This window comes from Thrips palmi, unplaced genomic scaffold (assembly GCF_012932325.1).
Source record: "Thrips palmi isolate BJ-2018 unplaced genomic scaffold, TpBJ-2018v1 HiC_scaffold_18, whole genome shotgun sequence".
NCBI lineage: Eukaryota > Metazoa > Arthropoda > Insecta > Thysanoptera > Thripidae > Thrips > Thrips palmi.
Window position 1 is genome coordinate 15906483 of NW_023144627.1, and position 20884 is coordinate 15927366.

The 20884-nt window shown below is 57.6% G+C and overlaps 1 protein-coding gene across 7 annotated transcripts in view; it reads right to left on the bottom strand.

Moving 5' to 3' along the window:
- LOC117645120 (cAMP-specific 3',5'-cyclic phosphodiesterase) overlaps positions 1-20884 on the bottom strand; it is a 287146-nt gene that overhangs the window by 142188 nt on the left and 124074 nt on the right. Inside the window, exons 1-2 of one of the 7 annotated variants that reach the window (XM_034385046.1) lie at positions 17047-17236; positions 15076-15383 (exon numbers count right to left, since the gene is read on the bottom strand). The exons of 2 other annotated variants lie outside the window; for them this stretch is intronic. In XM_034385046.1, the coding sequence (XP_034240937.1) occupies positions 15076-15236 (161 nt within the window). In that variant the 5' untranslated portion in view covers positions 15237-15383; positions 17047-17236. Of the gene's footprint in view, positions 1-15075; positions 15384-17046; positions 17280-20884 lie in introns of those variants that run through there. 4 more of the 7 variants (XM_034385051.1, XM_034385045.1, XM_034385041.1 and 1 more) reach the window with 4 other exon arrangements.

Here is a 20884-nt window from a genome sequence, read left to right on the forward strand (position 1 = left end):
GCCCCTTCCCACCGAGCCCATCGCTCGCCTCGCAAGCTCACGCGTTTGCCGGCCTCCTCCTACTTCAGTGGGCGAGGCAAGCCGAGCGGCAAGCCGAGCGGCAGGCACAACGGACGGTCGCATCAAACCATCAACCACGACGGCCGCGGATTCGCATCACCGCACAGAGACCGCACGGCACGGCACGGCACGGCACGGCCCGGCACGGCACGGCACGGCCCGTTGCTGTCGAGGGCGCGCGCAAATACCAGTCTTATTACTGCCGCCTCTGTTGGTTCAAGCGGGGGCGGTGTAATGTGAGACAACGAACCTGCGAGTGCGTATGTGTGTGAGAGAGGGAGAGAGAGAGAGAGAGAGAGAAAGAGAGTGAGAGTGAGAGAGAGAGAGAGAGAGAGAGAGAGAGAGAGAGAGAGAGAGAGAGAGAGAGAGAGAGAGAGAGGGAGAGAGAGTTGTGTCTGTCTCCATCTGGTGTGTGTGCGCGCTCAAGTGCGAGTGTGACAGGGTTTTTGCGACTGGAGTGGATAAAGCACGGAGAAAAGGGGGTGACGTCACGCGACAACATGAGAGAGCACAGTGGTTCGCTTGCCCGGGTCACTCGATCGGCGACGTGGACACAGGTGAGCCAGCAGACCGATTCCGAGAGTCGTTTCCGTCGCTCTGTCTCTCTCGCATCCGTCCATGAGTGCGAGGGAGACACCAGGCGACGGAGTCGGTCTGCTGTTGTGCTGCAGGGAAGCTGCCCCGCAAGGCACGGCCCTGCGAACACTCCGCCAGAGTGGAGAGGCAGGAAAAAAGGGCTCCGCTCCGCACATTTTATTCCCTCGCAATTATCGTTTCATTCGAACGAATCAACGCCAACTAATTGAGCAGCCCTCTCGGCCCGGAGTCCATTTTATTTAACACGGAGTAAAGGAGGGCGGGCTGGCGCAAGGGCTGGGCTGGCGCCTGACCGAGAGTCGATTTGAATTGATTTCGCGACACTGCGAGGGGTACGGAGAGAGGGGCCATTTGGCAGGGGCCTCGTCGGAGGGTCAGCCCCTTAAAGAGGCACAACCCGACGACCCGACGGCGGGGGGCTGATTTCGTGTCGCTTCAACGACCGGCTCAGCGGGGTGACAACGAACCCAGCGTGCGGCTGTGTTGTCGGAGAAAGGAAGAATTTTCTCAGAACCGGGTGGGTGGTTTACTTGCACTTGCGAGATGGGGGGCTTCGAAGTTTGGCGCTCCCGCGCCGGCGAGACACTCACGCCATCTGGCGGGGATTGTAAATGCAAACGCGGAGGGCGGATTACAAGGCGGTGCCACTCGCAGTGGCGCTGACGCGACGTACGTGTTGCGGAAGCGGAACCGTGAGGAGTTTGCCGCGGCAACCTCCACGGCCTCCACGTCCCGCACAATCGCCACGGCATCACAGTCTCCACGGTCCCCACGTCCCACACGGCCCCCCACAACCTCCGCGGACCCCATAACCTCCATGGTCCCCACAACCTCCACGACCCCCACTTCCACGGACCCCACAACCTCCAGGGCCCCCACAACCTCCACGGCCCCAAAACCCTCCACAGCCTCCAAAACCTCCACGGTCCCCACAACCTCCACGGCCACACAACCTCCACGCCCCTACAACCTCCACGGCGTCCCCCACGCACGCCAGGGCGATTTATGGTGGTATGGCCACGCTGCTGCACGTGCCAAGCGCGGCCCGTGCAGCGATTCCCACGGGCCGCACGGAGACAGCGCATAACCTATGAGGACGCCGTAGGGGCCGTAGGTCACAGGGTGGCTTCCCTCACGAAACGAGCGGGCCTGCACTCTGTTCTATCACGGCACTAGGACGCCCACGCGAAAGGACATTATTAGGCTAAAATGGGATCAAAAGCGTGCCGAAAATGTCAGCTCGGAAAACCTTGATGGCCTCGACCTATCAAGATGTAGGACGTTTGAAAAATGTAAGGTTTACACATCTCAATTGAAATAAAATTTCAGTCACGCACATTTTCCATTAAAACCCACTGCTGTGCCACGAGGCACGAAGCAAGAATGCAATCTTGCCGGTTGCTTCCCTGCGAAATCCACCCGGAAGCCCGGACTAAACAAACCAAGTCCACTTGACTGGTGAGTGAATCCCGACCCACTCGAGGGCCGCCCTGGTCCTGCCTGACGTGCCCATGATGGAGGGCTTTATTGCCGAAGGAAAGAGACGGAAGTATTTTTGGCAGGGAGGGAACCAGAGCGCCCCCGCACAGGCGGAGGGCCCCCGAGCCCGGCGAGCCCCCCCAGGGCGTCCCTGGCCGCCCCCGGGCAGGCCCGGCAGGCCCGGCAGGCCCGGCAGGCCCGGCAGGCCCGCCTGTAGAAAGACAGGCCGTTTTTCAGAAGGGATCAACCAACGGTGCAGGCCAGAGCGCTTCTGTGAGGCCATTCTTCGACACGCATCACGATGTGCGGTGGCAGATAACGATAACACACACACACACACACACACACACACACACACAGAGAGAGAGAGAGAGAGCACACGTTGCACGCGATAAGAAAGACACGTGCGCGTCGTGTTCAATGAGGCATATCTCGAGTCGTCATCCCGAAGGCATCTCGCTCAATCCAGACCTTCCATTCCGAGACACTCTCTCTCTCTCTCTCTCTCTCTCTCTCTCTCTCTCTCTCTCTCTCTCTCTCTCTCTCTCTCTCTCTCTCTCTCACACACACACACACACACACACACACACACACACGCCTGCCTGTCGCGCGTCTTCCGCCTGCTTTCGGGTTTGCACATGTTGTTTTTGTTGGTTCGTGATTCAGCTGCCACACATATGTCGCGCAATTTTTTTTTTCGTGCACCGCCGTGTGGCGGTCAACATAACCTCGCTCCGCCGCCCCCTTGGCAAACAAAAACTTCAATCTAACCTCACGCGGGGATGGCGCCCCGGGCGCGCCAACCCAACCCGACCTCGTCCGTCTGTCCCAACAAAGGGCCGACCTGCCACAAGCTGGCCATATTAATTACGGCAGTGTTGCCAGCACAACGGGAAGAAAGGGCAGCCTGCCAATACATTTCCACGCCCAGGTGCGCCAACCCACTAAATCAGAACGGCTGTATTGACCACGTCCAATAATTGACCCAGACAAGACCTTGCTCGGACTCTGATCAAAGAGAGTCTTTCGGAAACACACGCGGAAAACCCGTTTCCCCCCCCCCCCCCCCCCCCCCAGGGAACCCTTAAAGCTCTTCCACCGTGGGACCTTTGGCTGTCACCGCCAGCTATTCGCAGAGCCGCTATTCGCAGGCAAGGCGCTGGTCGTGGCAGGGGAGTGGGGAAGGAAAGAGGGAAAAGCAGTATTCGCACATGTCGTTTCCAGCCACTCAAACCTTCACTCATCTCGGCGTGTGGGGCGGTGCCACGGGCTGTGCGCGCCGCGCGTTGTGGTCTTGCAGTGTTGCTGTTGGCAGCACCCCGCCCCTTCCGGCGACCATCAACAGTGCTCCAGGGTCACTCGGCCACCGTGCATTCTTTATCAGCTGGCTCCCAGGTGGGGCCTCTTCATCGAGGGCGTAAAGTTCTCTCCTCGGAATATTGATGACGTCGCTTTCAAGACGAAATGACGCTGCTGGTACAATCCTTCGGCACAAAAGAAAACCTTAATGGTTTTTCTTGCGGTGCCCCGCCGGCCCGTCTGGCGGCCACGAAGTGCAAAAGCATCTCCGGGGACTGCACAGCAACCTCCGCGGGGCAAACTTCATCAAGATCCGAGCAGCGATACGGGCGCACTTTTTGCTTCTGGCTGTACACTCCGTGGGGACTCCAAGACGGATCATAATGCGTTGTTTTATTCCGCAACACCGTAATAGCTCGCCCCGTCGAACAGGCGTCCGCGTCGTCTGCTCCACTGGAAGCGGGCTGAGCCGAGGGCAGAGCCGAGGGCAGAGCCAGCAGCAAGGGGCTCGTCTGAGAAGCAAGCCAGCCGGACGGCGGGGCCGGGCCGGGCGGGGCCGCCTGGCCCAGCAGACTGATTCCGAGAGCCGTCTTCGTCGCTGAGTCTCTCTCGCACCGAAAAGGGGCACCCCGTGAGTGCGAGAGAGAGAGACTGAGCGACGAAAACGACTCGCGGAATCAGTCTGCTGGGGCCCTGGGGCCCAAGTCCCGGCCCAAGGCCCGGCCCAGAGGCCGAGTCCAGCCAGCCAGGGGAGGATGTAAGGCTCCAGGAACGAAGGCCCGATCGCTGGAGAGGAATAGGTGGGCCGCCGTCTCGAAAGCAGGAAGGATTTTCCTGGAGTCCGCTAAGCCATTACTCAGCGGGAACAGGCGCGGCTTCCTCGTGATCAATTGTTTTTAATTTTTGCGAGAGAGCGGGCCGGGTTGTTGTCGATGCTGGAAGGGGCGGGGCGGTCGAGATGGTATCCATAGCGTGTACACGCAAGCACGACACGGCTTGAAATGATAATGAAAAACTGGACGAAAAATAAAAAGCACTAATCGCACTGCGCGCTTCGCGCGCGCACAGCAGCCACACCCCACACACTGAATTTACACTCTGCACCACCAGTCTTTACCGATGGCTGTCGTGAGCTTCCGGACGTCACTGCGACGGCACGCGTCGTGTCGCGATCCGCGTGACGCACGCGAGCGGACGGCAAGACGCGACGCGGCGATTGGGCCTACGGAAGCCTTCGGAGGCCTTCGGAAGCGTGCGGCGGTCGCTTGTCGGACTTTTCCCGCGATCGTCTGACGAAATCCTCGGGCCGGCGACGTGACGCGACGTGACGCGACGTGACGCGACGAGACGCGACGCCACGCGACGCTCCGCTTGGCTCGGCGGCCGCTTCGCTGCTTCGCTGCGCGGAGAGCGGCGCGAGGGCGACGCGAACAGCGGTGCCGGCGGTGCCGTGGCGACCTGGTCGCTGGGTGCGTGAAGACTGAGCCTCAGGCCTCAGGCGCCACAGCGTGGCACCGCGCCGCACCGCGCGCCGCAGCACTGCGCACGCCCCCCGCAGCGCCCCGCCCCGCGCCCTCCCCCCGCCGTCAAATCACACACATTTCGCGCCCAAACGGCACATTGGTCCGAGGGATTTGCCAGTGTTCTACACGTGCAGCCTGCTCCAAACAAAAAGAGAACAGAAAAAATCAGAAAAAATGAACTTAATTTTCAGAGCTTCCTGTTGACTTGTTCGCTGCGCTTCGGAGATTCCAGCCGCAAAGTCAGCCCCGCAGCTCCTTTTTCATAACCGAAGTAATTACGCGCCGTTTCTCCGCTTCCCGATTCGCAGCGCGAGGCTCGTCGGCTCGTCGTCTGCTATTTTGACAGTCCGCGCTGCGTTTTTACAGGGGGGCTTCGGCTCGGGGTAAAAAATAGCCCTGTCTTAATCTGTGGCGGTTGATCCTGCCCCACGCTATGCGCGCTATGCGCTCGGCCCGGCCCATCGAGTCTGATTATCTTTGCCCGTGACGGCCAGATTGAGCTGCGAGGAGCACTCGGCAACGCGGGGCGCAGCCATGGCGCAGCCAGCCGCACGCCGCGCTACATAATTGATGCTTTCTTTGGCAAACTTGCAGGCAGACGCCACGGCGTCAGCGTATGCTAAGCAGCAGCAAACCTCGGGGAGCAGCGGGGAAAACCGAAAAGGGAGCACTAAAAAAATGTATTATTCTTTGCATAGACCATCCCAAGAAGACTGCATCCGCTTTGCATGTCATTTGCAAGTCAGGTGTCACTTAGTTGAAGGGAGGCTTCAATATATTCCGGCAGGGCGAGTATGCCTGACCGGGCGGCCGGGCTGTGTGTCGACCCGGAGGGCATCTGACCGAGGCAGAGACAACCAGTGCCTCCCCTGGTGGAATTGTTCCCAGCAATCTCTACGGTGGAAACACTTGCAGCAAAACGCAAACTTCGCACAGATTGCTGGAAGAAAACAACAGCTCCGCGTTGGGAGAGTGTTCTCAGCAGAGAGCGCCTGACGGGTAGGCAGCGTGCTGTGCTCGCGTGCGCGCACGCCCAAAGGTTGCATACCCGCACGGCGCTCTGAGTGAGCGAGAATTCGGTTAAACGGCACAGGCAGCTGCCGGTGCCTTAAAGAGACACCAGCGGTGCCGCCGAGCGCTTCATCTCTGTCGCATTCGAGGGCCGTCCCGTGCGGAGGCGAGAGAGACACAGCGGGGCTGAGCCAAGAAGTGACATCTCGGCAATCGCTGTCGCTCCAGGCGCGTTGCAGGCTAATAATAAAGGGCTGGCGAGGGCCCAAGTGTATTCGTGCACAAAGTAATAATTGGCGAGGGCGCGCAGCCTGGCCCCGAAGTCCCGAGCAGGCCGGGGCACAGGCCGGGGCACAGGCCGGCGCTACACTGTCAGACTCACGAACGTCCGGCGACCCCTGCTGGTGCCCGGCGCCGCGGCACTTACCTGAAACAAACAAAACAGTACCAATCAGAACAGCTGTGCGAAGGCCTCTATTTGGCAGTCAGATTGATGACGTGACTGCAAATGGCAGAAAAAAGGGTGTCTGGCCTTGCCGTGACGAACCATTCGTGACCCACTTCCGGTAATGATGACAAGGGTGCCGTGTCCCGCCCCCTTTCGCTTTATGTACACTGTGAAGAGCAAAACGCCCGAGTAATCTGCGCACAGTTGAAGCGCGCACAGTTAGCCCGACCAAATCGCGAGTTTTTGTTTGAAACAACAACGGCGCGCTTCATTAAGGCTTTCGTGACCGCCACGCGGCTTTCATTTGTCTTTCAATCCCGCGATGAAGGGTGCGCCTGTCGGCCCGGTGACGAGGGCAAAGTCCGAGGGTCGAAGTCTGGCCGGGCAGAGCCGGGCAGAACAGGGCAGGGTGTTTGCGTTGGGCCCTCGGCAGCGCACGGAAGGCCCGGTCGTGTGAGCGGCTTTGGCCCTCCGACCGCCCTCCTGGCGAGACAGGCAGACCATGAGGACACGACTCGGGGCACGAACCATTCCCAAAACGGGAATGGAATCAACCAGCCAGGTATAAATAAATATCTTGAAAAGGCTTTCTCCAAATTATAAGAGATCCAGCGAGTTTTGTCAAATCTTGGTAGATTTAAAAAGATCACACTAGATAAATTCATGTATTCTACGAACATTCATCAAGGATTTTGTGATGTATTTTCTCGTTGGCACACGGCAGTGGCAATGACAGTGACTCAATCAAAGTGAATCTGGCACATTTGCGATTCACCAAATGCCTCGGTACTGCAGGTATGGAAACGTGATAGAGTTCCCCCAACATGTCTTCGGTGCCTCTGTGCATTCTCAGAACGCTCGCCAGTTCATTCCGTAAGGATGCCCTCCGGGTGGAATGGTTGGGACAGGCAGAGCAGCGACTGCGGGAATCGTAGCCAGCAACAGCACTGCCGATTCGGGTCGCTCGCCACAGGCGCAGAAATTTCGCCAAATCTGCAAAGAAACACTAATCCTCAGGTGCAGCCTGAGTGTAATTTAAAAGGCGCAATTTCGAGGCTTCTCACCGCAGTGGGTCGCAACGAGCGGCCACTAAAGCTCGAGCCACCTAATGACTGCAGCAGACAGGACCAATTCAACCCTACTCCTCGGATGGCTGTTATTTATCTGCGGCTCCACCATGAAAGGTGAGACAAATTGTCGCCATGACGGCGGCGCCGTGTCACCGGGCGGGGCGGGGTGGGGAAGGGCGGGCAAGCATCGCCAGATATCTCTGTCGCTCGATGCTTCTGTTTGCCTGTCTCGGGCAGAAGCACCTCGCCGAAAAAAAGAGGAACGTTCGTATTCGAGTACGAAGTGCAAAGTGTGCGCGCGGGATTGATGTTTCTCTTGGCTTGTAGGAGTTGTTTAATTATTGGTGTGCTGTTCCGAGAATCCGTCTGGCCAGTTCCCTTGGCAGAGTCCTTGAGAGTGCCACGACAAGTGGTGAATATCGCATGTGGCGGTGAAGTCTGGCGCTGCAGACTGCATGCTCACTTAAAACCCTGCGAAGAGCCGTGCTCTCAAGGCGGCTCTCTAGCCTGCAAACGATTCGCGTCGGAATGGAAACAAAAACCTTTCCCGGCTGCAAAAACGAATTTCTGCGACGCTTTTCGATGGTTCTGTATCTGCATTGAAAACCAAAGTCGTTCAGACTTCAATCGTATGCAAAAAAGAAAGACTATTCCTAAAAGAAACTATTGTCTGAAATACATCTTACGGTTGACGATTTCACAAATAAAATGCATTTGTGAAAGAGTGAACAGAAGATCCGACAGCTTTCAAAGAACGTATGAAAAATTAGGGTTTCGAGCGGCTGGTGGCTCTACGGCTTACATGGGGTAGGCTTTGCCGCACGTCTGCATACACAGCCTCCTGTCTGCCCTAAGCCGAGCTGTGACAGCCAAATTAGGGGCACCTGCATCACTTGAAACGGGCACCTCTCGGAGGACTACCAGCCGCAGGGCGTCTGGCGGGGGCGGGTCCGTCGTTACTCAACGTCACGGGGTCGTTGTCGTGCGGTGCACGATATTCCTGGTCACGCACGCGATAGGCGGTTGCAGATCACGGGTGTCTGAGTGTGTGTTTGTGTCTGGATCTCTGATTGAGACGTTTGGATGGCGCGCATGCATGGCTGGGCATCAATGAGCCTGACACACTTGCCACGCGCTGCTGCATGCCTAGCTGGGTAAGTAGCCGAGCAGATGGTGGTAAGAGTCCCCGAAAACCAGCCTCACAAGAAATCCTCCCAATAATGGTGTTGTTGCCGAGGGCCTTGTTTGTCGCATTCCGATGATCGGCACTAAGCACACAATGATTCATTGTTTGGCGGCGCGACGACCACAGGCACGCTAGTGTCGTCACGGTACGTCATCAATCCCGGCACGCGGGCCGATTTAAGTATTCAACAGTAGTGACAACTTTGCGTAGCAAGATAAATACTGAGTTGATTGGTGTAATGAGGAATCTTCGGTTCGACAGAACACTCACTCAAAAGTTTGCCCGGCAATTCAAAAAACATAGACCAAATTCGATTTTTGTATCATTTTCACTGGTGTTGATGTTTGGAACTCAGCGCTAGCAATGCTGCCGCGAGGTGCCGAGACAGAGTACGGCAGCAAAAAGCCAGGCCGCCTGTCAGGGGCACATGGCAGTGGGGCTTGCAGTGGGACCAACATTAGCAGCATGGCGGCATGCCCTCGATTCGGCGATGCCTCGCGCAGGGCAGTGCTTGCATACGGGCACTAGACGCCCCCATGGGAGGAGCCTTGACCCTCTTGGACGAGCAAACCGCAGTCTAGGGCAGTGCAGGGGTAGTCCCGACGGCCAAGCTCCCCCACCAACCATCTCCGCCATCTCTGATTAAAAGCATTCATTTGAGCCCGGTCTGAAACTTCGATAAAAATAAAAATTTGATTACGCGCGGAGGGAAGAGCCTAGCTCCAACAGCACTTCCGGACAACAGCCACCAGACGCTCCTCAGTTTCAGAGGAGGTTTGTCGGCGAGATGATGACGTTGTCTTTCTTCTTTCCTCGGCGGAAGCTGCTTACATCCGCTCGTTTTCGCACGAGGGAAGGGAGCGCGCTGGAAGGGGTGCCGAAGAGCTTTCCCTCGTCTCAGGTGCATCTCGTCTGGCAAAGGCGGTCCAACCCAGTCACGGGGACAAAAAAGAGGTCAAGTCGAACTGCCACTCCACGGAGGGGCCAGGCTTTGCTAAGCGGAGCGCACGCGTGGGGCAAAAAGGACAGGGGTTAGAAGTGTCCAGGCTTGCGTACGCCGAGGGGGCTCCCCTGACAGCTTACGTCGACACGGCTGGAGAATTCAAAATCCGGGGAGTCCGTGCAGGAGCCCGGTTTGCAGGCACCAGTCCATCCCCCACCCTGTCTCCCTCTCTCACACCCACCCACGCACACAGAGAGCCCAGTTACCAGCAGACAGACATACTTGACTGTTCCCCCGGTCCATTAGTAACCTTGCATAGGCAACTGCCATCTTTCCGGAGTCAGCAGCAGAGGGGCGGAACACGGAGATTTCCTAATTGGTGGAATGTCTTCCGGAACGGCTGACGAGGCCCGTGTAGCGCGGTGCCGCGATGCCGCGATGCCCTGCGCGCAATTTGGGGGAAACGAACCGTTCTGCGGGCGACGTTACGATGCGTGCGATCGGCGCCGCGCTGCCGGCTGCCGTCCCGCACCCTCGCTCACTGCATTCGAAGAGGCCAAGAAATCAATTGGCGGCAGGGAGGGTCGGGGACGCCTAACACCCTGCACCCTCTTGCCAAGGCCGCTTCGCCCTGGCCTCAACAGCTGTCGCTGACTCAGCGCGAGCGGATCGGTGCGCCGGCACACGTGTGAACCAAAGGCCAACACTTAATGTATTCGCCGAAACCTAAAACCTGTTAGCCAATGAGCCAAAACTCTGGTGGATAGACAAAGACATTCGCCAAGGCAGCTAAACATTGCAGTTGATGTTGAGTTGGACAGGATGCTGCATGACGTGTGCCTAGTCTAATTATCTAACAGCCTTTAGGGTGGATCTTGAATTGTAAGCTGGTGAGGATTTGCGCAGTGTTGTTCCAGCATTCCGCGACGTTACTGACTGTTTGAGCACGGTGAAGTTTGCTCCGGCACCGTCCCCTGGGCATCGAACAGGGCAGGCTGCAGGATCGCACGGCAGGGATTCCTGGGCCGTGTCGTCACCGAGCCCCTCTGACGACACTAGTCACCAGTCAAAACTTGGCTCGGCGCAGTTCCGACACGGCAACACTCTCGCGGCCCTCGACGTCGCTCTGCCGCTAGGCACACGAAAAAATAGAATAGTCTGCGAAGGTAAAGTAAAAGCCGAATACGCGCTGCCTGACCAAAGAAAAAAAGGATAACTGTTATTTTTAGGAGGGCAAATAAACTTGCCCGAGGTTAGCATTTGCCTACGAAACTTTACTTCCACAAGATGACTGAATGACCGAATAGAGAGTCAACTTGGTGAAAAACATGGTCTCTGTCGCCTGATGTTTTTCGTTGACTCCCGTGGCCGCTTTGCGGAAGCGACACTCATTTCACATCAGGCTGCACGGTTCTTGAGATCGGAAAGTCCCTAAAGTGCTGCTGCAAAACGATGTCCGTGGCAAGACACAGACGTGGGGACAGCCTGGCCACGATTTGTCAACAGCCTACAAAAATAAGATTGTTTACCTTTTGACCTTGTTTTTACCTCCCTTACATTGCATACGGGCCGCCTCTCAGACCGCCTCTTTGAGCAGTGTACTTCTCTGCTATTATTTAGCGAAACAAAAACACTCATTTGGGGCCGAGCGACACGGCGTGACACGGCGTCACGTGTGCGGCACACATGCGGGTGACCTCAGCACAAACGGCGAAGGACGCAAAGAGAGGCAGAAAAACGGAAGCGGTGCAGGGCGAGAGACGGAAGAAGTCAGCCAAAACAGACTTGGTGGAATCTAACCGGCATTTGGACGCTACGTCTCGATCGAAACCATGTGGGAGGTCCCATGAGTGCGAGAGAGACAGGGCGACAGAGCGCTGTTCGGATCCAGCCTGCCGATAACGATGCGAAAGGGTGTGCGCGTGCTCTAGCCCCACGACGACGGTGATGTGGCTGTGAGTCTTGACGCAAGAGTTGGAGTGTTTGCGTGCCGTAGGGCCTAGGGCCTGCCTAGGGTCTGCCTAGGGCCGACACGGTAATGCCTCACAGCTCGCCACGCGACCCAGCCGACCCACTGTGAACTCGGTCAACCGTGACGCCGCTAAATCACGACTAGGACCATCGTCGGGGGGCGTTTCAAGGTGTAGCGGTGGAGGGTGTCGGCGGAGGTGTAGTCGTGGAAGGGGGAGGGGTGGGGGAATCACTGAGGGAAGATCTCCCCCAAGGGCACAGGCGGTCAGCAACAGACTGACCCAGGGCATGGCAAAGACGGGATCACCACGTAGGTGGATTACCTTGAAAGAAGAGATAAGTCGCAGATGCTCAGAGATAAGTGACTTATTTCGGGAACTGAGCTTTTCTTAGGAAAGTCCGAGTGCTACGCCGTACCGACGGGCCCAGTCGGGCACGACGGTGGCAGCAACTGTCTCTTCGGCCGTAAGGGATCTTTCGGAATAATCGGCGAAGTACGTGAAGGCACGGGAGAGGCCCACACCGAGTGGGCTCGACGTTCCTGGCGGAACACGGCTTCGAACCTTGTTTCATATTTATGAGGGATAAAGTTAAAGTTAACCTCGCCAAACGTTTAATCACGCTAGGGCCCATAATTAATGGTGGAGTGGCCGAGGAGGGTGTAGGAAGGGAAGTCCCACCCACCGGGGTCGTGGTGGACGGCGGTCCGCGCGGCGAGCTAGAATCAGCGAATCTATGAAAGGCCTTCGTTAAACGGCCACTGGAACCCCCAGCCTCGGAAACGGTCAAAAGCTGGCGGATTAAGCTAGCTTGTGCTCGGCACAGCCCATCCACTGTCCAAAAGTATGCGCGAGTAAATAAAAAACGCAAAACAAAGGGAGAGCCGTCTACTTTTTCTTTTCTGCCTTGTTTCTTCTTAATTAAATGTAGGAGCCTTGTTTTGCAGTGACTTGTGTACATAATTGCCACATCCTGCAGCCTCACTGAGGCCCTCGCATCGCCGCGAGCGCCTTGCCTTCCCCGAGCCGGAACCTCTCCCGCGTAATAATGTGGTCCCCTTGAGGCCACCGGGCCGCCAGGCACCGCCGCCAAGGGTCGCCGCCCAGTGCGGGGCGTGCGGGGCCGGAGCCCCCCGGCGAGCGAAGCCGCAAGCCCCGCACGTACCTCGCGCACAGCGCCGCGGGGTAGCGCCGCAGGGTAGCGCCGTGGGGTAGCGCCGCGGCCAGCGGCCCCTGCCGGCGAGGCGGCACACTATGAAGCGCAGCCGGGGCGTCGCGGCGCCGAGACGGCCGCCAGCGCAGCCAGCGCAGCCCGGCGGTGGCCGTGCAAACTACCACCAGCTCGCTCCCCGGTCAGCTGTTGGGAAGGGTGGCCCTTGCTGCCGTTGCCAGTGTAAGTGGGGCGACTCGGCCTGAGACGCCTGTAACTCTATGAGGCTTCTCTCTAGCGGGCCGGCGGATGTGAACCGCCTTGCGTTTCAAGCTGCCCTGCAAAAAGTCACCCGATCTTTATTCGCAGCGCGTGGAATCAGATTAGCGGTTTAACGGCTGACGACTTTGGCGCGGGCTGAATCACCGCGCCATCCACTCCACGCAACGACCTGGCACATCCACACTGCAGAGGGTGCTTTCAGCGCCCCGCGGTGTTGGCCGCCAAGCCTGCTGGAGATTGAAGCACGCCGTTCCGCGCACTCCGTCCCACGTGATCGAGTTCACAGCATTACGGACACGACATGGCTTCAGGCCGGAAGAAAAATCGAACGCACGATTTTTAACACAAACACTTTCCTAGCACGCGACCGGTGTTTTAACTCTGAAGGGCAACTTAATATCGTCCTCGTAAAAGAGCAAGCAATTTCGGCGCTGGGTTTTCGCTCTTCTAGTACCCTTACAACAGGAGGAGAGGGGGAGGGGTGAATGGTCCCGGAAGCGAATAAAGGGATAAAATGAAAGAAACTGAGCGCCGCAGCGAGGAATTCCTTCGAAAGCAATATCATGTCTCTAGCTGGGCAGGGCTCCACGGCCCCGACCGATACTTGATATTGAAAACGTCTGTGACAAACCGCTGGGAAGGAGGCGAGTGGCTCCACGCGGAAGGGGGACACACGTTTACACGAGATTGAGAACCACCCAGAACGCCACTTGGATGCGAAAACCTTTTCCTTCAAACCCGAAAGGGCCTGGACAATATTAAAACTGGGTGATAGTTTTAAGTCACGTCTTTCATTGAACACGAACCAAAACAGAACAGATTTGTCAAAAACTTTAACGAAAATTTGTCAACTCGTCTGCCGCACTTTAATTGTTAATGCGCTTATAAATTGGCGGTGCTGCTGTTTTTTCCTTCTTCAGCAGTGACTCATGGAAATAAACTGACCGATTAATTAAGAGCACTCCTGCAGCGTCGCTTTAGAAAAAGAGCTGGCTGCTTTACTGCCGCGGCGAGCATTGTGTCGTGGTATACCGCACGGTTTATGGCCCCTCCAAGAGGTGCTTCGCGGGCTTGGCGGCCGACGACCCCCGGCGGGAAGACCTCCCGAACGGCCCGGCTTGACTCAAGTTCTTATCAACTCTCTCAACTTTTTCGGCAACTTTGACCGCAAATTAATCAAACGGGGTGCCCTGCAACGCACCCAAGCCGCAAAGGCTGCCCCGGGGGCACCGTCAAAACCAGGCTTCCGTCCGGAGCTTTGGAAGGTGGACGCCGGCCCGCTCGTTTGCCAGCGGCCTGCAAACGCGCCGTCCAAACGGCAGTCCATCGATTTCACGTCGATTCAGTGTCGTTTTACCAGCCGAATGCGGCAGCCTTAGCAATGCCGCGCGCAAATGGCTCCGCTCAGTTTCTCTCTCTTTTCCTCGTTCCCGAGCCTCCGCCGCGGCACCAACCCCTTTCCCTCCACAGTTCCAAAGTTTGAACAGATCTGTAAACTCACGGACCACGGAACAGAAAATATCAGTTCATTCAATGCATCCGGGTTTATCATAACACTAAAAATCATATTAGTTGCCGCCACTGAGAATTGTTGACTTGCTTCCACGCATGAAATGATCACCTGAAAAAAGACGGAACTTAGAGGAAAAGCCAGGAGCTTCTGCGTCACACCTTCCCGGTCTGCCTCCTTTCTGTCCGTTCGTCCGCCAGTGTGTCTGCCCGCGCCGCCTTTCGCGCGAGTCGAGAGTGCTTGGGCAGCGAGCCGGAGGGGCGACTGCCCCTTTTAGTCGCGCTGCCGCCCCTCGAGAGTTCTTTGTCACAGCCAGCCCACATCCGCCACAAAGCGCCGTCTCAAAAAATCACTTCCCGCCGTCCATGAGAATGGTAATCTGGAGGCCAAGGCAGCCCTGGAAATATGAGCGAGATGCTTTTTGCGTCGTCTCTCTTATCAGCTCGTGCGGTAGGGGTGAACCAGCCCCGAAAGTTTTTGCAGCTTGGCCGCTCGCAAGGCCTCTTTACTGCCGCAAAGTTCAACTTTTTTTTTCGTCTCTACCCACCGGACACCTTCGGAGCCGACGATGACGGTCCAGCCGCGGCGTCGCCGGTCCGCCCGCATCCTGGAGCGCACTCGGGCCACCTGCTCGAGGTGCTCCGCGATGGGCTCCAGGAGGGGGTCCTCGTCGCAGAAGCTCTCTCCCAGCGACAAGAGGGAGGACATGGCGAGGCCCTGCTCACTGCCGCATCCTCCAAAAAACCGCCTTCCTTGTGGCACTTTCACTGCAGGGGTCTTCTGGGCGTCACTCTTTGCACTTGCTGCTCTTTACACACTGTACGTAGAACGAAACGCTGAATCACTCGCGAAAAACTGGATAGCACAAAACACGCTGATGATGCGGTCTCGGAGAGGCGAGCGCCTGGGAGGTAGGCAAATCGGCGGCAGGCATGCGCGCCGCTGGAGCATCGTTGCCTAACTCCCAGGCGCTTCGCGGGCTAACCCTGTATCCCGGCCAAGACTTTCCACCCCACTTGGCATATTTTATGAAAGGCACACAGTAACTACGGCCAGAATAAACGAGAACAGAACGAGCACACCCCACTTCCCGGCTTGTTTACAGAGTCGAACACAAACGGCGTTTTAATCCGCCGGAGCGCCGCTGCGCCGTTTACCGCACAGAGATTCCGGTGTAGGGCCCGTAGGGGGGTGGGGGACAACAACCCTGCCGGAAAGGAAAATACAGCAGCCGAGTTTTGAACCCGGGACCGCGTCGACGCCATGGCGGCACCGTGGCGGCGCGCACCGTGTGTTTGTGGTTATGTAAAACGCGGCGGCTGACTGGCGGCGAGGATGTAACAGCGTTTCCCACCGAAATAACACATCGAAATAACACATTGAAAGGACGCCACTCCAGGGGGGACCCCACCCCGCACGCGGAACGCCAAAACTAGCTGACCGGGCGAGAAAAAGGAAATACAATATGAGTCGTTTAAGTTAAGTTCCCGGGTAAATTTGTTTTGGCCGAGAGTCAACAACGCCCCCAGGCTGGCTTAGCCGCACACAGACCTAAATTTCGTGGCAAAGGCACTGATTCAGCGGCCAGAGGGAGCGCGTGATAGTCCCGTGTGGGGGAGTCGCGGCGTGACGTCACGCGGACCGCCAACGCGCCGCCGAGCGACATCCAGGAAGGAGTATGTTGCTGCTGAGTTATGTGGCTCGCAGCGCCGTACCGTACGGCCCGTACGGTACCGAGGGCCCGGGGGTGGAATCGCTTTCCGAAGCAAGATTCTGGTGGGCGTTCAAAGCGCGAGGTGACAGGCACGGGCCACTCCAACGAGCGCCCCACATGACACACTGTCTGACCGGTGCCCACCTGAGGCTGTAGCTTTTCTAGCGGGTCTCTGAGCGACACAAGGCTCATTCAGAAAAGGAGGCCCGTCTCTCTTTCGCTCATAGGGCACCCCAGGCAGGAGCGAGAGAGGCAGGGGTCTCCGGCTTACAGCGTGCCAGCAGTGAGACGTGACAGTTACGACTCGCTCGCGTGCGGAGCACGGAGCGCTCGAGGGTCGCGGGGTTGTGAAGGTGTGCTCGATTTGTTAGTGACTGCATGGTCTCGGGCACCGCGGCCACAGGGCAACGGTGGGCCAGAAGACCAGTGAAGGCGGTCACAACTGTAGACGCGTTTCGAGCTCCAGAGTCAATAAATAAAACTCAAACAGAACGTGTGACCCCACCAATGGATTTCTCTTTCGCAGAGCAATCCATTGGTAGGGTCACACGTTCGGTGCTAGTCCCATTTAGCGACTCTGGAGCTCGAAACGCGTCCGGGATTTAGACCGCCTCCACCGGTCTTCTGGCCCACTCGTTCGAACGTCATCGAGGCCCAGGAGTGAGCGCGCCGGGCCGAAACGCAGAAGCCCGCGCGACGCCGTTTCCCACGGAATGCAAAACCACTGAAATAGACAGATAAAAGTGGCTCGGCGTGCCACCCCGCGCCGCCCCCTCCCTCGGTGCACTCGCGGGCCTCGCTCACATTCACATTCACTGTCTGTTTTGGCCGCAACAATGCGCCGCGGCGCGGCCAGGTGTTTGCGTCCGGCTCACTTGACGCGCACAGTCGCGCAAACACGGCGAACACACGCACTGCACCGTGCCAATACCGCGCGCACCTGCCAATAGGACGCTATCGGCACGCCGCAGCGGCGCCCCCGGCGTCTCGACGGTCCGGACGGTCTCGGCGCTCTCGACGGCGACGTGTCATGCTGCCGAGGCGACCCGCGACGCGACCGCGGGAAAACACGACTACTGAGATGGCATCGCCGCCGGCCCCGTGACGCGGCGTGGCGCGGCGTGGCGCGGCGTGGCGTGGCCGCCGTGTCCCCCGCGTGTCGCCACAAACTAAATTTAAGCCGCGTACACCCCCTAGCGGCGCCGTATCCACCTTCCCCGCCTTCCCACTTCGATATCCCCACCAGCCGCGTGCCTCGCGGCGCCCGCGGCCCGATGCACCCAGGGAAGAATTCACGCGCACGCGTCATCCTGCACATTTCGCCCCGACTCATCGAACGGCTGTGTTTGCTCTCTCTCTCTCTCTCTCTCTCTCTCTCGCTCCCTCCTGCAGACACTGCTCACCCGCTCGGAACAAAAACAGGCGGTCATTGTTTCCTGCGAATACTCTGTAAATATGTCGCTCAAACCTCCCCGACGGCGGTGGTGGTCCCCTTTCCTCCCCGCTCTATTGTATGTACTTTTTGTCTTTCGGCTTCGGGATCTCCTCCTACGCACACGAACGCGGAGGCGGGGCAAGGAGAGAGAGAGACAGAGAGAGAGAGAGAGAGAGAGAAAGAAAGAGAGAGAGAGAGAGAGAGAAGAGAGAGAGAGAGAGTCGCCGCTCCTTGACCTGACATGTGACCTGTTGCCCGTGTGTGCCGAGCTGCCTCGCGCGCTGCCGTCTACCTGTCACCAGCGGGCAGAGGCGGCGGGCCGTGCTTCCACGAGGAAGAAGACCACATAAGAAGGAAGCCCTCCGAAAAAGACGAAACAATAAAGTGAAAATGTGATTGTGGTGGCCCCGGGGCGGCCTGATAGGCCATACCGTCGACCAATCAGAGGCTCGGCCGGCCCCGGGCCCTACCAGCTGTTGGCCGCCCCGAGGGCGTTACTCCTCGCTCGCGCCGCGTTCCGCTAAAAATACCGCCGAAAACAAGACGAAAAGTTATTCGGAATTGCTACGCGGCGCAGTGAGAGTCGCGCCGTCCTCAACGCGGAAAAATCGGCCGCATATTTCAGGCGATATGACGGGCGTCGCATCTCACGGATAACGAGCTGCTGCATCAATCCGGAATCCCAAAAATGAAGAAGGCGGCCGTGATCGACGACAGCGGCAACGAGTCCTCGGGGGCGAAATGACCGCCTCGGGGGGAAGAGGACGAGGCGGGAGGCTGGAGGCTTTTTGCCGAGCACTACTGGCACTACTCCACCATGTTATGGACTTTTCACCATAGTATAGACTTTTCTCCATAATATAGAAAATCTTCACTAGACAACTTGTAGAGTTCAGAGGCCCCTGGCCTACAGCAACACACCGGAAACCTAAATTTTGAAAAAAAATGTTTGTGAATTTTGAGTAAGTTTCTTTTTGTCATCGCTTTTTGTGAGCCTCTGGGGCGCTAGCCTCGAGACGTGACACACCGAATCAGGCCGTCGTGTTTGCTTGCGGAATATAGTCCTATAACGTAAACTCGTTGCGCATGAACAGAATACACGAGGCAGGGAGAGAGAGAGAGAGAGAGAGAGAGAGAGAGAGAGAGAGAGAGAGAGAGAGAGAGAGAGAGAGAGAGAGGGAGAGAGAGAGAGACATGAAGGGGCGCCAAGAGAGTCTAGTGATCAAGCGGAAACCAATCCGAGGGATGTGCAGAGAGCAGTGTGGAGTAGCAGCACTGCTAAGGGAAGAAACAAAAAGGAAAGGAAAGAATGTAAACAAGAAGGAGGAAAAACGGGGCCAGACAGATCAGCGCGGCACCAGATGGAGGCGGGTGGGGACGGGGCGGCAGGCGACAACCCTTTGGCATTTATTCATAAACACGGCAGAGGCCCCAGGGGGCAGGGGAATTTCAGAGTGGCATCTGCGACGTGACGGCGCGAAAGATACCCCAAATCGCAGCAGACGCGAGTGCCGTGAGTCACCATGCCAACGGACCCAGCGGAGTCCCGGCGGAGACGCTTGGCAGCGTAGGGGACCCTTTCGCGCCAAAACGTGCACCCAGTTTAGCGTGTGCCAATTTCCCGCCAGTCAATCAGGAAGGGCAATGAGAGGTATTCACTCTTTTCGCCGCCCACCGCCCCGACCTTCTTTACTCTCGCCACCGCCCAACCCCTTTTTACAGTGCGGGTACACAAAAGGCTGTTATGATGTCCGCGGGCGCAAAAATAAATAAACGAAATTCAAAACGGCCAACGCCGTAAACAAAAAGCAGAGACAAAAGCAGAGCGACCAAAATGGTGCATTTCTGCCCGGCCCTTTTTTATTTCGGCAGATGACACATTAACGCCGCATTCTGCCCCGCGTCTACTTTTTACTTCATTTTGAAAGGGGCGGAGAGGCAACCTCGTCGCGCGTCGACTCGCATCCCTCTCCCTCAGAGCAGCGTCCCGCGAATGAAAACAGAGACTCGTCACGAATTGGCAGCACCGGCAGATGCACTACGAATGCCCGGGGAATCTCGCACCAATCTCGCACGAGGCGCGACTAATTCTCGCGAAAATTTGAGTGCGAGTCGCCGGCGCGAATGCGCGAATGCAGGCAGCATCCGATTGTCTCGAGGTTCTTTGTCTGTCTGGGCCACGGCCCTCCTGCCTCGCCCTGCCCTGCCCGGTCCTGCCACGCCCTGCCAAGGAAGAGCACAGGGTGCTCTTCGCATTGCGAGGGTCACCGCCGCCAAAAAATCGATCTTTTTTTCCTGCTCTCTCTCTCTCTCTCTCTCTCTCTCTCTCCCTCCTCTCTCTCTCTCTCTCTCTCTTTGTGGTGACACAAACAGAAGAGTTTCTTTGAAAGCGATGCGCTCGCGCCCGCCCGCCCGGAAGCCTTCGCGGCGGGGAAAGGGCGCCGGCGGTGCAGATAGCGGAAATGCCCGGAAAACGAGGAGGCAAAAAATGCCGGAAAACGGAGAGAGCAGGTAGAATTATTCCCACCTTCCTTCCTCGCAGTGCAACGTGCAACGTCGTGGTGCAATTTGCAGGGCAGCGATTCCGAGCAGTGCTCCTGTCCCTCTCGCACCCACCCCATGAGAGGGACAGAGAGAGAGAGAGAGAGAGAGAGAGAGAGAGAGAGAGAGAGAGAGAGAGAGACGGCAGGGAGAGGCAACGCAATCTCCGCGCGATTTAGGCAGCCATTCCGTGCGGCTAGGCCGAGGCGGGGCTGGCGGGGCTTGGCAGGGCCGGGCCGGCGGGGCCACCACAAAGCCTGCAGCGGGTCAACCTCTGCACTGCAAAGTGCCCCGGGCGCCGGAGGGATATATCTTGCGAGCGGGACGCCGATGGCAGCGAATGGGGTGCGGGGATGGCGGCGGAGGAACGGACAAGAAAGTCGCGGGTTCGATACCCACCCGGCGCGGCCCATCTTTTTTATTTCCAATTTTATTTGTCTTCGTGGTTTGGATTTTTGTTTTAGTTTCCTAAGGCGGTTAGCTCGACTCACCGAAGAGGGGCGATTCAGGGACATCGCAAAGTTTCGCGAATTCTCCTCACTGTTAAACTTTGAACAACAACGGAGACGTCCTTTCCCCTGCCCCCTCGCTCTCTCTTTTTTAGAGCGACGTGTGACCCTACCGTCGACTTTCCAAGAAGCGAGCAAGGCGTGGACAGACTGAAAA